The 15140-nt window shown below is 38.7% G+C and overlaps 1 protein-coding gene across 5 annotated transcripts in view; it reads left to right on the forward strand.

Annotated features, from left to right (window-relative positions):
* BMX (BMX non-receptor tyrosine kinase) overlaps positions 1-15140 on the forward strand; it is a 55817-nt gene that overhangs the window by 14697 nt on the left and 25980 nt on the right. For 3 of the 5 annotated variants that reach the window (XM_005593031.5, XM_065538679.2, XM_065538680.2), the window contains exons 5-9: positions 586-705; positions 2402-2466; positions 6831-7072; positions 9831-9908; positions 10582-10635. In XM_005593031.5, coding sequence (XP_005593088.3) covers positions 586-705; positions 2402-2466; positions 6831-7072; positions 9831-9908; positions 10582-10635 — 559 coding nt within the window. The remainder of the gene's footprint in view (positions 1-585; positions 706-2401; positions 2467-6830; positions 7073-9830; positions 9909-10581; positions 10636-15140) is intronic. The other 2 variants (XM_065538678.2, XM_005593035.5) reach the window with 2 other exon arrangements.

Raw genomic sequence — 15140 nt, forward strand, 5'->3', positions numbered from 1 at the left:
AGTGAAAAAATAATACACATGTACAGAGAGAAAGTGATAAAGCAAATGTGACAATCAGTTAATAATTGGTGAATCTAGGTAAAAGACATATGGATGCTCATTGTATTAATTTTATTCTTGCAACTTTTCTGTACATTTGAAAATTTTCACAATAAAAAGTAGATAGAAGTGTATGTTTATCTGGGCCTTTTTAAAGAACTTTTTGCTAAAATTTAGCCCCACCCTTCCCCTTCTGCCACAAGAAAACACCATGTGCTATAACCCACTCTCTTTCTTTACGGATATATCTCTAAAATCCTAACATCAGGCTGATCTGTATATGCATTTTACTAGTTATTTTTTCTTCAAAAATGATATGTTATTGTGTTGTTCTCAACATACTCATGGTTAGACTTTTCTTTTTTCCTCTTTGGCTTATTAACTGTTGAGTGAAAGACCTATATCCTTCTGGAACCATTTGCTCTTACCTTGGTTGCTGGCCAAATGGGGTTTTTATTGTTCTGTGATTACAGCACTTACTGAATATGTTTCTCCTCTTGGATCAACGTTTGCTAACGTCTTGTTTTCTTCCTGTCTGCTCCTCAGAGATAAGGGGTAACCCCCATCTGCTGATCAAGTACCATAGTGGGTTCTTCGTGGACGGGAAGTTCCTGTGTTGCCAGCAGAGTTGTAAAGCAGCCCCAGGATGTACCCTCTGGGAAGCATGTAATGTGTGATTCCTCTGTTGGACTGGACCTTGGGTGGATAGTGCTCCATTAGGCTAAACCTGCCAGAGGCCAGAAGAGCTTGCCAGAAAACGAGATGTGCCAGATTGGTTGGCATCATGAAAATTCAGCCTTGCAGATGCTATGTGACAAATGAAATCTCATTCTAGGGTCAATTGAGTCATGGCCATTAAGATAATAACAATATTAACGTCTGCCATTCTTTCATTTCATGAGAAACATTTTAAAAATTTTAATCATTAATCAAGCAATGAGCTGTTATTTCCTCCCATAATTTTTATTGGTTCAAGATAAACTCCAAAAAGGTAGAATATGTTGGATATGTCATCATGGTTCAAACAGCTAGGTTTCCAGTTTGATAAGAAAACCAGCTCGCTCTTCTTATAAATAACAAAAATCACAAACTGAAAAAACAACATTCTTTTTTTTTTTTAAAAAAAAAAAGAAAGATATAATTTAAGTAACACTTTTCATCACCATATATACTAAAATAATGGTCAACTTTTAAAATATATTTTTAAAGCAGTTTGCCATTCTGTATATGTGTGTTAATTTCTTAATGACATGAGAGAAGGGGTTGCTTTATGTGAAATCAGGTTCTATCCAGAGTTGTATTCCCAGGGAAACAAGAGGGACTTATATATATTTAAAGTTTATAATTATTTAACATAAAGTTGTCGAAAAATACAAAATAGGAGAACTTATTTTGGTACCAGTTTTACCAGCCTGGACAAAATATGCCTGGATTACAACAGCTTTACAGAATTGAATGAGATCAGCTACAGAATAGAACTTCATGAACTGGAAAAGATACCGGCACATAAAATATTTTTTAAATTCACTTCATAACAGTGTTGATACCCAACAATCATGTTAATGCTACTACTGGTCATTTTACCCCCAAAAAATCAATCAATAAGTATTCATTGTGTTTTCCATCTTAATTAGACTATACAATGAATATTTATTAATCTCAACTAGATCACATTGCTCTGTATACTCATGAATTATAGCGATTTAATGAGCTCTACAGATTGGCTGCACATGGGCCTTCCCTCCACTGTAAGGGACTGAGGAGTAATGTCTCCTTATGGTGTTAATCATTTTCCCCAGTGGTTTTGTCTATGGTCTTTTATCATTACCTAGCAGGTCAGATTCCAGCTTTGACCATGCCCTAACTTTCTGGAAGGAGCAGGAAAAAGGCCAGAGAGAGCACTGCCTTGGGATTGCCTTCCTAGGCTCTGTCTGGATGACACTCGGCATGTGTTCTGGGTGCCACAGGTGCTGTGCCTCTGAGGAAAACTACAGAGTGTAGAGGTGTTGCAGTTCCTGAGCAGCTGTAATACTGTCTATCTGTCCAAGTACAATTTATTCCCTTGGCTTCTGCTGAGCTACCAGGAAGTCCATGGGCATAACAACTAAAAGAAAAAGTTGGGTGTCTTTATTTCTTTTTGTCCAAGATGCCTTGATCCACCCTTTTTCCAGGATACATGAACTACATAGGAGCTGGGCCTTATATAGGAAAGCTACAGAATCACTCCAGATGTTGTGTCTGGATTCACTTAATCTGGAGTATTGCTCACACAAGCTGGTTCATTCTTTTAATTCATAACATTGAGTGTTTCTCTTTGTTTTGTTTAAAGTTCCTTCTGATATTACTTTGTTTTAATGCTCAGATGCTAATCTGCATATTGCAGTCAATGAAGAGAAATACAGAGTTCCTACCTTCCCAGACAGAGTGGTAAGTCAATATTTTAAAAATGTTTTTCATGGTCAGGATATATTAAATAAATCAAGAGTTGCCAGATTCAAGACTAGAAAATGTGGAATTCATTTAGACTTCCCAGCAAAGAGAGAAAAACCATGAGCTCCAGACAATAGCTATGGGTGGTATTGAATAGTGGATTCAAATATAGAACCATTGTAATATCTGATATTTTTGTATTTAATTGTTGTGTCTTTTCCTAGCCAGTAAGCCCATAAATAGTCACCAAAAAAATGTGTACATGTGGGAGATGTCCTTAAGATGGCATCACACATAACAGGCAGCTGTTATTAGCTGTCATTCTTTCCTTACCATCAACATGGCCAAGACTGTTTCATGGAAGTATCCTGGTGTTGAAATGGAACTCTATAGGACAAAAGCAGAAAACAACATAATTCTTTCCCTCCATTATCCCTTCAAAACTATTCAGTGGGCTTTCTTCCCCGCTTCCAAATAAAGTCTTTGCCAGATTCCATAGTTTTGCAGTCACTCTGAAATGATAAAAATTTCCCCATTACTTGTAATCATGAGAACAGCCTCTGAATTGTTCCACCCAATGTTATTATCATATGACTGCAAACATCATTCCAAGTTAAACATCCTTCACCTAGCTTAGGCCTGCATCACCTGGCAGCCTGCTTTTGGGGAGGGATTTTGGAGTGGCTGAGGTTTATGGCCCTTTCAGAGTTAGTTCCAAGGAAGATGAGGTCTAATTAAAAAAAGACACACATAGCTGTTTCTGTCATGATGTGGTGGTGGTATCTGAGTGAGTTTTCCAGCACTGATTCTTTATCTCATGGGAGACTTTTGGGAATTTCCTACTGAAGGGCAGATCCATATGTAGTTTTATGACAGGGGAGAGATTTTGATCCTCAGCACTTGGATTTTCAGATTTTCAGCCCTCAACCTTTCAAGATGGCTGTCAGCCAACTTTTTCCCAAGGGTGGAGTTGGCCTATAAGAAAACAAACAAAACCTTGATTGCTCTGGTTAATTAAGCTGTATGTAGCTCTTTCTTGAAGTACAGGCTACTGCTCTCTTTTTGCTCCGCTCTCTTAGATTCATAGCCACAGCCTCCTGTTTTTAGGGTTCCCAGGCAGGTGTGAGCCTCCTCAAATGCCAGGATACACACAAAATGGCTTCCCAGTGGTTCTCTAGAAGTTCACCTGAAAGCAAGGGGATATTTCCACCCGCCTATTGGATCTATGGTGTCTTGGGTACTTATTTTCAGCTACACACATTCGCACACACTTACTTCTCTCTTTCTAAGTAAAAGCAACATAATTTTTGTGAATCAACATGAAAGACAAAAATAATCCATGATTGTAGTAGACTGAATAATGTCCCCCAAATTTCATGTCCATGTAGAACCTCAGAATGTGACCTTATTGGAACTAGGATCTTTGCAGACATAATTAGTTGAAGATCAAGATGAAATCACACAAAAGATGAGAGTGGGCCATAAATCCAATGACTAGTAAGATGAGAGGACACAGAGAGATACACAGAGGAGAAGGCCATGTGAAGACCTAGGAAGAGATTGGAGTTATGTTACCACAGGCCAAGGAACACCTGTTTCTTAGTCCATTTGTGTTGCTACTAAGGAATACCTGAGGCTGGGTAATTGATAAAGAAAAGAGGTTTATTTGGCTCACCGTTCTGCAGGCTGTACAAGTAGCATAGCACTGGCATCTGCATCTGATGAGGGCCTTAGACTGCTTCCAGTCTAAGGAAGGAAGGGGAGCTAGTGTGTACAGAAATTGCACGGTAAGAGAGAAGAAACAAGAGAGAGGGAAGGGAGGTGGCAGACTCTTTTCAATAACCAGCTCTCATGGAAAATCATAGCGTGAGAACTCATTCACTACCATGAGAATGGCACTAGGCCATTAATGAGGGATTGCCCCTATGACCCAAATACCTCCCGTTAAGCTCTACCTCCAACACTGGAGATCACACGTCAACATAAAATTTGAAGGGGTCGAATATCCAAACCATAGCAACTTGGAAGGACCAGAAGCTGGAAGAGGCAAGCAAAGATTTTCTCCTAGAGGCTTCAGAGTAAATACAGCAATGCTGAAACGTTTATTTTGACTTCTAACCTCTAGAACTGTGAAATAATAAATTTTTGTGGTTCTAATCCACCAGACTTGTAGCAATTTGTCATGGAAGCCCTAGGAAACAATTATAATGGTTAGGAGTTTTTACTTTGTTATTAGCAACATTGCTGTTTGGGTTTGAAAATATGTTTCAGTCCTGAAGCTTGAAAAGTATGGCCCTCTAAAACACCTAGGAGAAACGCCCAGATTAGGCAAATCTATAAAAACAAAGGGTGATCAGTGGTTGCCTGGGACCAGAGTAGGGATGGAAATTGACTGCAAATAGGTATGAGGGATCTTACTGGAGTGATGGAAAGACTGAGTTGTGGTGATGGTTATACAAGTTGATAAATTTACAGAAGTCACTGAATTCTGCACTTTAAAAAGGATGAATTACCAATAAAGTTTGTTTTGACAACTCTAAGAGCAGAAGATAATTTAAGAGCCAGAAACCATTGCATCTAGTCTCCAGCAGGGAATTTTTTGGCCAATGTACTGAAAATTATCAGTTAGGCAAATCAGTGGCTAAGGGTTCATAAGCCTGTATTGATTATAAGCTTCCCAGATGAACCATGGATCAGAGGGTATCATGTAAAGTATGTTTTTCTTTGTTTTGTTTTTTACCAGAGTGTTCAGTAGAGGGCTTATTTTCTGAATGGAGGAAATAAAAATCAGCTCTCTAGCTGTTCTGTTCTAAGAGATTTCCTTAAATGATTTCCATTTAAGGAACTTCCCAGTGCATTTTTCTTTGGAGATAGCCCACTTCACAGCTCATAAATAACACTGTGCTGCATAATTAAAATTTCTAGAATGTCAAAGCCTTAACTCCAAGTAAATGAAATTTCTGAAAAAGTAAAATACAGCATGACAAAAATGTTAAATGCATCTCTGTCTGTCACACACGCACAGACACACACACACACACACACACACACACACACAGTGAATTTTTAACTGAAGTATAACATGAACATAGAAAAGCACACAAATCCTAAGTGTTCAGCTTGATGAATTTTCACAAACTGAACACTTCTCTATAATCCACCCTCAGATAAAGAAACACAACATCACAGAACCCCAGGGACACCCTGATGTTCCCTTTCAGTTATTACTACCCTCCAAAAGTAGTTGCTAACCTGATTTATAACATCATAGATTGTTTGCCTGATTTTGACTTTTATATGAATGGAATTATAAAGTGTATAGTCATTTATTGTGTGTCTTCTTTTCTTTAATTTATGAGATTTGCCTTTTTTTTAGTATGTGATTGTAGTTTACTGTCATCATTGTATAGAATTCAGTTGTGTGAATATACAACTGTTTTGGTTTCTTATTACTGTTCTAACAAATTACCACACAAATTTAGTGGCTTAAAGCAACAAACATTTATTCTCTTATAGTTTGGAAGATCTTATGTCTAAAATGGATCTGCACAGCTGTGTTTCCTCTGGAAGCTTTAGGGAAAAATCTGTTTCTTTGCATTTTCCAGTTCCTAAGGGGTATTTACATTCACTGGTTTCTGGCTCCTTCCCCCGTCTGCGGAACCAGAAGGTCGCAGCTCCTCTGCTGTCTAATCTCTGCTTCCATCCTCACAGCTCTCTAATCTCTGACCACCTTATCTCCCTTTTATAAGGGCCCTTTTGACCACATCAGGCCCACCCCCACAAAATCCAGAATAGTCACCCCATCTCAAAATCCTTAACTTAATTACAATCTGCTGCAAAGTCCCTTTTACCATGTAAGTTATTCACGGATTCTGGGAATTAGGACATGAACATGTTCGGGAGACCATTATTCAGCCTTCAACAACCACAACATGTTTATTATTTTATTCTCTTGATGGGCATGTAGGCAGTTTCTAGTTTTTATCTAATTAAAATCTGCTATGAACATTCTTTTACAGGTCTTTTGGTTTCACTGTTGGGTATATATACATATAATTTATGAGTCATAGGGTATGACCAGATGCACATCCAGATTTACTAGATTCTGCAAACAAATTTCCAATGTTGTTGTACCACTTCATACTCCAACCAGCAAAAGTATGAGTTCCAGTTGCTCCATATCCTTGCTCATACCTTTCTTCTTTCCTTGCCTCTTTCCTTCCTCCCTTCCTCCCTCCCTTCCTCCCTCCCTTCCCTCTTTCCTTTCTCTTTCTTTCAAGAACTGATATACTTAATTGTCAGTTCCCGGTACCTGAATCTGTGCCTCACTGTGATGTGTTAAAATCTCTTCCCCTCCAAAGCTGAAGATACCTCGGGCAGTTCCTGTTCTCAAAATGGATGCACCATCTTCAAGTACCACTCTAGCCCAATACGACAACGAATCAATGAAAAACTATGGCTTCCAGCCACCATCTTCAAGTACCACTGTAGCCCAATATGACAGCAACTCAAAGAAAATCTATGGCTCCCAGCCAAACTTCAACATGCAGTATATTCCAAAAGAAGACTACCCTGACTGGGGGCAAGAAAGAAAACTGAAAAGGTAATCCCCAGCTTTCAGACCAGCTGCCCAGCATGTAGAATAAACACTACCCTACTACCCTGAACCTCAGCCTCAAAGCTGTTAATCCAGGCCTTAGGCTGTCCTCTCAGAAAATGTTCAGTGCTTGAGCCAGAAGCCTGGGGAAGCAGTGGCCCCACTGGGGCTGAGAAGCATAAATTTTCCATTTAGATTATCCAATCTAATGATCTCAATAATGCATGATCATTGTATTCCCTTCCCTTTCTCCTCCTTCTCCCCGCAAATATCTCCACATTCCAGAATACAGAATCTTTGAAATCTATCCTTTATATGAAAGAGCTTAGGATGGGCTTACTTCTGCAATGTGCTTCAGTGTCACTAGCCAGATGGCAAATAGCATTTCAAGCAAGGCCATGGCTTGCCTTCTTGGAATGTACAACCTCGCCTCTCCTGACCTGATTAGTCTTCTCACAGTTTTTAGCCTAAAGATTCTATCTAAAGCCAGAATTGAAAATTCCTTGAAGGCAACATGTAAATCGTGTATGTATATATCTCTTGGTCTGGCACTGAATTTGCCCTACACTCGATGCCAAATAAATGCTGAACTGAATTGCAAGATGACCATATGGAAAGGGTCAAGTGACTTCCCTTCCTTATTTCCTGTCTCAGACCTCCTTCCTATCACATTGTCTACTCTCTGCCATCTTCTCACTCGGTTATCAGCATCCCTGCAGGGAAGTCATGTCTGCCTTTCCCCACAATGGATACAGATCATCTCTCTCACTCACCATGTATCTCTTTTCATAGTTATTTTTCCTGTGTCCTTTTATTCCTTTGTTCTTTCCATCCTCATCATTTTTGCCTAAAGCCAATTACTCAAAGTTTCAATAATACAGGGCCATACGGAATTTGAAATAATGTAAGTGTATTCTTCTTGATTTTTTTTCAGTATAATAAGCCATGGTCCCTTTCATTCCAAAGTGGAACTAGAATCCTAGTGTATTAATCCTGGTGCCCAAGGGATGGGATTACATTTGTGTGCCTGTAGCCCACCGTTCTTGTGGAAGGAGAGGATCAGTAAACCCAGATGCAAGGAGAGTGGAAGTCGTGTTAATGGTGTTCCAGGTCCCCTTCCTGACAGAAACTCCAGTGATTCACTGAGAGAGGTGTGAGGTGAAACTGACTGACCTGTTTTCAAATAACCAGGAAGAACTGTTGATTCACATGGGGTTGCTGCCCAGCTACCAACTCATAAATTGCTGGATCCAACCTTTATTTAAAATGTCAATATTTTGTTCATTAAAATATTATTTATCTTGATTATTGAGTTTTTGACACTCCCCTAGATTTGCACCTCCTTAGGTTTGGTCCCAACTGTGGATTTTCCCTAGAACTTCAGGAATCTAGTTATTTTAACAAAGGATTGATTCTCTCTTAGCATGAGCAGCATTGCATCTGAGAGTGAATTATAATAATTGCTAAAAGGCCTTCATGGAGCTTGACTTTTTAAAGTGCAGCCATGATTCTCAGCTCATATATGGGATAATACTTTTTATCAACTTTCTGTCATTCTTATAATCTTCCCCTGAGCTGCTTTTTAATCTGTTTTCTGTTTAGTAAGATAATCTATGCTCCTATTAAATCATTCAAATATTGCAGAATATTCCATTTGCATTCCCCTAAAATGTTTTCTATGCCCATGTGGCCATGTGCATAAAAAGCAAGTAAGTTCTCATGATACAGTCTTTGCCATTTGTTCTTTTCACTTGACATCTTCAGCATTTTTCCTATTTGAATACGTGAGGATACACCTGACTTTTAAAATTTCATTTTCATTTAATTTTGATAAAATATACATAGCATAAAGTTTACCATCTTATTTTTGAGCATACAGTTCAGTAGTGTTAAGTACATTTACATTGTTGTGCAAATTACCTGATTATTTTTAATGTCTGTAAAGTACTCACTATATAGCTATTGGGTAAACCTAAGTGATGCACTATTGATGGACATTCTCTAAGTGTTTTTAGAAACAAGGCTAAATAAAAGCTATTCTAGTGGGCAAGGCTCTTTGGGAAGCTTTGGCATTTTAGAGTTTAAGGGCTTTATCTAGGCATTCCTTGAAATAGAGCCAGGGGAGCATTTCCTTGCTAAGGAAGCTTGTTTCTATGAACTGTGGTTTTGAAAAAAAGTCTGGACTATGAAGGCAAACAGGAAATAGGTCCTACATTCCAGATAAAACAGCCTTTAGACTTTGAGAGGTAGGCACTTCTTCATGCTCTGCTTAATACTCCAAATAAAAGAGATAAAATGATCTATGGCAGAGGATGATGAAAATCCTGCTTATCCATCTGTGTCCAGAAGGAGTAAAAAGATCAGCATTTTCAAGAATTTTAATTGTAGTCACATTAGCAAAGAGGAAAATAAATTATTTTAAAATATATAAGTGACAGAATGCTTGCATATCTATAAGAAAATCAGGGCAAATCCAATCAAGATGATTTATTAATCTAGATTTTCCATTGTTTGGGGTCATTATGAGCCATTATTAACAATTTTCTTTTGTTTAGGAATGTTGCCAAACTACTGCTTTTATTGGAATGCCTGAAAGAATCAAAATGTGAAAGTAACTCATTAGCTTAAATTTCCCAAACAAGTGAAATGTGTGGGTCAAAATGTCAAATAAAGCTAAAACATATATGAACAAAATTACTTCTGTCATTTAAAATTTATAAGTAGACATATGTTTATAAACTTACAAAATGTCTCTTTTTTGCAGTAGCAGCAGCAGTGAAGATGTTGCAAGTAGTAACCAAAAAGAAAGAAATGTAAATCACACCACCACAAAGATTTCATGGTAAATCAAATTCAGATATTCCTCTACATCCAGAATATGCTTCCATTTTCAGGAAAACTTAACAAACTTGCAATGATTTTGCAGCTAGGCTTTGTACTTAAGGTAAATATAAAGCAAAAAAGTCTATGTAGTTTGCCTCTCTAGACCCTGAATGGATGACTTTTGAGTTCTAGTTTTTCTTGCACTGACTTTTCCTAGCCAGCATCCATGACATACACCAGTAGTAGCACGGACATTAGTATACCTGACCTAGGCATCTCTAGAGGGAAGAAACACAACCTAGAATTGAATAACTCTTCCATAAGAATAGCTATATACACAACCCAATTTTTTTTTAACTTTATACTACACCCACCTCTGAAGGAATCTTCATCTATTTCATGAACCCACTCTTTGGAAAAAGTCAAAAAAATACAAGTTCCTCTGGGGGCTTCCCGGGGATCTCCTGTATCAAGGAACCATTCTTTCATCAAAACTTGGCATAAGCCCAACTTTTGAGTGACTCTATCTTTACCGTTGCTGTGTTGATACCTTCCCAGGTGCAGAAGGAGAAACCTAACAATCTAAATGTTAGGTGGATAAAATCAGGGTGGGATTTGATATTGCATGGCTAGGCACTTGGATTATTTCTTGGTGCTTTTTTGCACTTACGTTTTTCTCATCTTTTCTTAAGGGGATTCCCTGAGTCAAGTTCATCTGAAGAAGAGGCAAACCTGGATGATTATGAGTGAGTATTGAAAGTCTTATGGGTTCTTCTAAAACTAGACATAGATACTTCTACTCTTTTCCTCAAAGACATGAAAACAGATGACTGAGACTGTCTCAGGAGGCTGTATTTACATGGGTAAACTCATGTAAGGTTCTGGGTCATTTTTCTAGGTGACAGGTGACAATGAGCTGGGTTGTTACCAATGAAAGTATTTTCCCCAAAACTGGATTATCTAAATTGGCTGCAAATACTCATTGGATTTATCATATGTCCAGCATCACCTTCATTTTACTTTGTCTTTGTAGATGTAGCATATAATGTTTCTGCTCGTTATTTCTTTCCTGGAGACCTCTAATTAAGGTGATGTTTGAAAGCTCTTACTAACATTGAGTAATATTTTTGGAGAAGTTATTAATGATGCAGTAATTTTACAGGGTACACCTTGAACATGGCAATATTTATGTCAACAAATCTCTATTCTTAGGGTGACCTTGGTTTTTTTTTTTTTTTTTTTTTTTTAAAGACAGAGTTTTGCTCTTGTTGCCCAGGCTGGAGTGCAATGGCACGATCTCAGCTCATTGCAACCTCCACCACCTAAGTTCAAGCAATTCTCCTGCCTCAGTCTCCCGAGTAACTAAGATTACAGGCGCCTGCCACCACGCCCAGCTAATTTTTGTATTTTTAGTACAGACAGGGTTTTGCCATGTTCGCTAGGCTGGTCTTGAACTCCTGACCTCAGGTGATCCACCCGCCTTGGCCTCCCAAAGTGCTGGGATTACAGGTGTGAGCCACCACACCCAGCTAATTATACACTTAAAATAGCTTAAAGAATATAATTAATTGTTTGTAACTCAAAGGATAAACGACTGAAAGGATGGATACCCCATAATCCATGATGTGATTGTTACACATTGCATGCCTGTATCAAAACATCTCATTACCCCATAAATATATATACCTGCTGTGTACTCACAAAAATTAAAATAAAAATTACACCTGGACATCAAGCATAAATTGGACTTCTGGGCAAATAAGAATGTGTGGTCACCCCAAATATACTGAGGAGGTTGGCCTAAGTTTCCTTCCAAAATCTAAGGGTCCATCATTCTACAAATAGGGACAAATAATTGTCTCCTAGATGTAAAGATTAGTGTTAAGAAGAGGTGGGAATAATACAGCATATTGCATTTCTCAGACACTTGATACCAAATGGCACAGAATTCACTTGGACACTAGGATTATGCGTATTTCCAGTTCTGTTTTTGTACAAGTGTTGTATTATTGATTTATTGGTTACGTGTGAAACAGGAACTTTTCCAAAGTACGTGCTACTGTTTTCACTCCTCCTCTCATCTCTAACCCAGCCTGGCCCTAGCCATACCTGTTGCATTGGGGAAGATGTGCTGTACCCTCCACCTCTTTGTGGCATGGTCTCTTTACCACTTTCTAGCTCTCTTTCGGCTTTACTTTCTTCCCTAACATCTATTCTCAGGAAAGCATTGACGGAATAATTCATACTAAGGCATAAAAGACTGAGAATGACCAACCCATGGTCATTTCCAAAGATAATTGCACTTTAATGAAACACAAAGACTTAAACCAATGGGAGTGAACCTCTAATTGTGGATTGTAGTCTTTAGCATTTAAATAAGTTGGAAATCTTTCTCTGATTGGGTAAGCCAGATATGACCATTTAGACAGTCTCTATTCCCATCTTTTCTGAATGCAAGTGGTGTGTGAGAGACAGACATTGAGGAAATTCTCAGGGAAGACTTGTCCTCTTAAAATCAAAAAGATACCAAAGGGAGCTCGGGATTATAGGGCTATAGGATCTGGGACTCAGTCACCTCACATTGTGCTTGATGCTCTCCCAGCTTCCTATTCTATTGGTGTCATGGGAGTTTTTGTTTTATGGCCATAATTTCATGAGCAATTCCAGTCAATTCCATTAAAGACAGAAGCACTAAGCACTGAGATTTAGATAGAAAATCATGTGTTAATGAACTAGACTAGGCCAGGCCAGGCACAGTGGCACATACCCATAATCCCAGCACTTTGAGAGGCCGAGCTAGGTAGATCGCTTGAGCTCAGAAGTTTGATACCAGCCGAGGCAACATGACAAAACTTTGTCTCTACAAAAATACAAAAATTAGCCAGGTGTGGTTGCCCATGCCTGTAGTCCCAACTACTTGGGAGGCTGAGGTGCGAGGATCACTTGAGCCCAGGAGGTCAAAGCTGTAATGAGCCGAGATCATGCCACTGCATTCCAGCCTATATGACAGAGTGAGATCCTGTCAAAACAAAAAAACAAAACAACAACAACAAAAAACCACCTTATGCCTAGGACTCTGCTGCTCTGTCATTGAAATACTAAAATATTATTTAAAACAATAAGAGGCAGGCCTCAGCAAAATTATGACACAGGCAACGTTTGTATGTGTGTGGGGGGTATAATGTATAGGGTATATAGGTTATATCACCTTGCCTCTCCAGGTCTCTCTCCTGATTCCTGATTTTCTTCCTTCTATTCCCCTGTAGGTATATATCCTGTATCATAGCTCCTGAAGGGCCTTTTGATTAGCTAGTATTACCTTAAAATGTTGACTAATAAGAAAACCTATCAGTTAATATTTCAAGTATTAGTTATACAGTATCCATAATGGTAGAGTTGAAAGAGACTTTCAGACTTATCAAGATCAACCTTCTCCCTACTTTTACGGGTAGGGAAGTCCAAGGTCAAACAAGGCCAAGTGGCTTGTTCGAAGTTATACAGTTACACATAGGGAAGTTATGCCTAGAACCCAGACCTCCAAGCTGGGTGGCCTAAGGCTCTTTCTATTTTATTGAACTGTCCACCAGCTTACAACCCTTCCCAAAACTCATACAGAGATTATACAGAGAATCACTTCCTATCTATTCCTGCCAAGTTCTGAGATACCTTCTACATTGAATTTCTCCTACAACTCCTCCCTTCTGCCCTCACCCTCCTCTTGTACTTCTTTCCTCTGCAAATGTTATCTTCTAGCCAGTCGGTCCTCCCACTCACCCAAACCCATGCTACATCCCACCCCGTGCCCTACTTTTACTCATTTCCTAAGTAGGACATTCTGTCTAAAACCCAAAGGCCACAGACATTGTTGCCCTCACATGAGAAACAGCTCTTGGCCTGTTGAGCTCCACATATAAAGTAAAAGCATTTGATCTGAAAATAGATGTTATCATCATATTATTACAAGGAAATTATATGACTGGAAGATAAGGGCTTTCATCCTTGGCAGCCCTGACTTTCCTCTTGGAATATTCTTCATAGGTCTAATCTCTAACCCTTACTCAAAATGGTAAAATGTAGGAAAACTTAGAAGTCACCCAGAAGAAAACCAAAGATTCCTAAATGCCAGCCCATTTAAAAATTAGATGTGCAGACCCCACCCCAACATCAGAATTTGGTAATGGGGACTTAAGCATCTGTAGGTTTGAAAAGCTCCTCAAATGATTCTCTTGAGCAGTTAGGCTTGGAAACCCCTGAGGTAAGCCAATGCCTCATTTTACAGATTAGAAAGTTGAGTGTCTGGGTCATATTTGGTTGGTAGGCTATTAATTGTTGCCTCAATTTCAGAGCCTGCTATTGGTCTATTCAGGGATTCAACTTCTTCCTGGTTTAGTCTTGGAAGAGTGTAAGTGTCCAGGAAATTATCCATTTCTTCTAGATTTTCCAGTTTATTTGCGTAGAGGTGTTTATAGTATTCTCTGATGGTAGTTTGTATTTCTGTGGGTTCGGTGGTGATATCCCCTTGATCATTTTTAATTGCGTCGATTTGATTCTTCTCTCTTTTCTTCTTTATTAGTCTGGCTAGTGGTCTGTCAATTTTGTTGATCTTTTCAAAAAACCAACTCCTGGATTCATTGATTTTTTGGAGGGTTTTTTGTGTCTCTATCTCCTTCAGTTCTGCTCTGATCTTAGTTATTTCTTGCCTTCTGCTAGCTTTCGAATGTGTTTGCTCTTGCTTCTCTAGTTCTTTTAATTGCGATGTTAGAGTGTCAATTTTACATCTTTCCTGCTTTCTCTTGTGGGCATTTAGTGCTATAAATTTCCCTCTACACACTGCTTTAAATGTGTCCCAGAGATTCTGGTATGTTGTATCTTTGTTCTCATTGGTTTCAAAGAACATCTTTATTTCTGCCTTCAAAGGATTATAAATTATGCTGCTATAAAGACACATGCACACGTATGTTTATTGCAGCACTATTCACAATAGCAAAGACTTGGAATCAACCCAAATGTCCATCAGTGACAGATTGGATTAAGAAAATGTGGCACATATACACCATGGAATACTATGCAGCCATAAAAAAGGATGAGTTTGAGTCCTTTGTAGGGACTTGGATGCAGCTGGAATCCATCATTCTTAGCAAACTATCGCAAGAACAGAAAACCAAACACCGCATGTTCTCACTCATAGGTGGGAACTGAACAATGAGATCACTCGGACTCAGGAAGGGGAACATAACACACCGGGGCCTAT

This window comes from Macaca fascicularis, chromosome X, assembly GCF_037993035.2.
Source record: "Macaca fascicularis isolate 582-1 chromosome X, T2T-MFA8v1.1".
Lineage (NCBI taxonomy): Eukaryota > Metazoa > Chordata > Mammalia > Primates > Cercopithecidae > Macaca > Macaca fascicularis.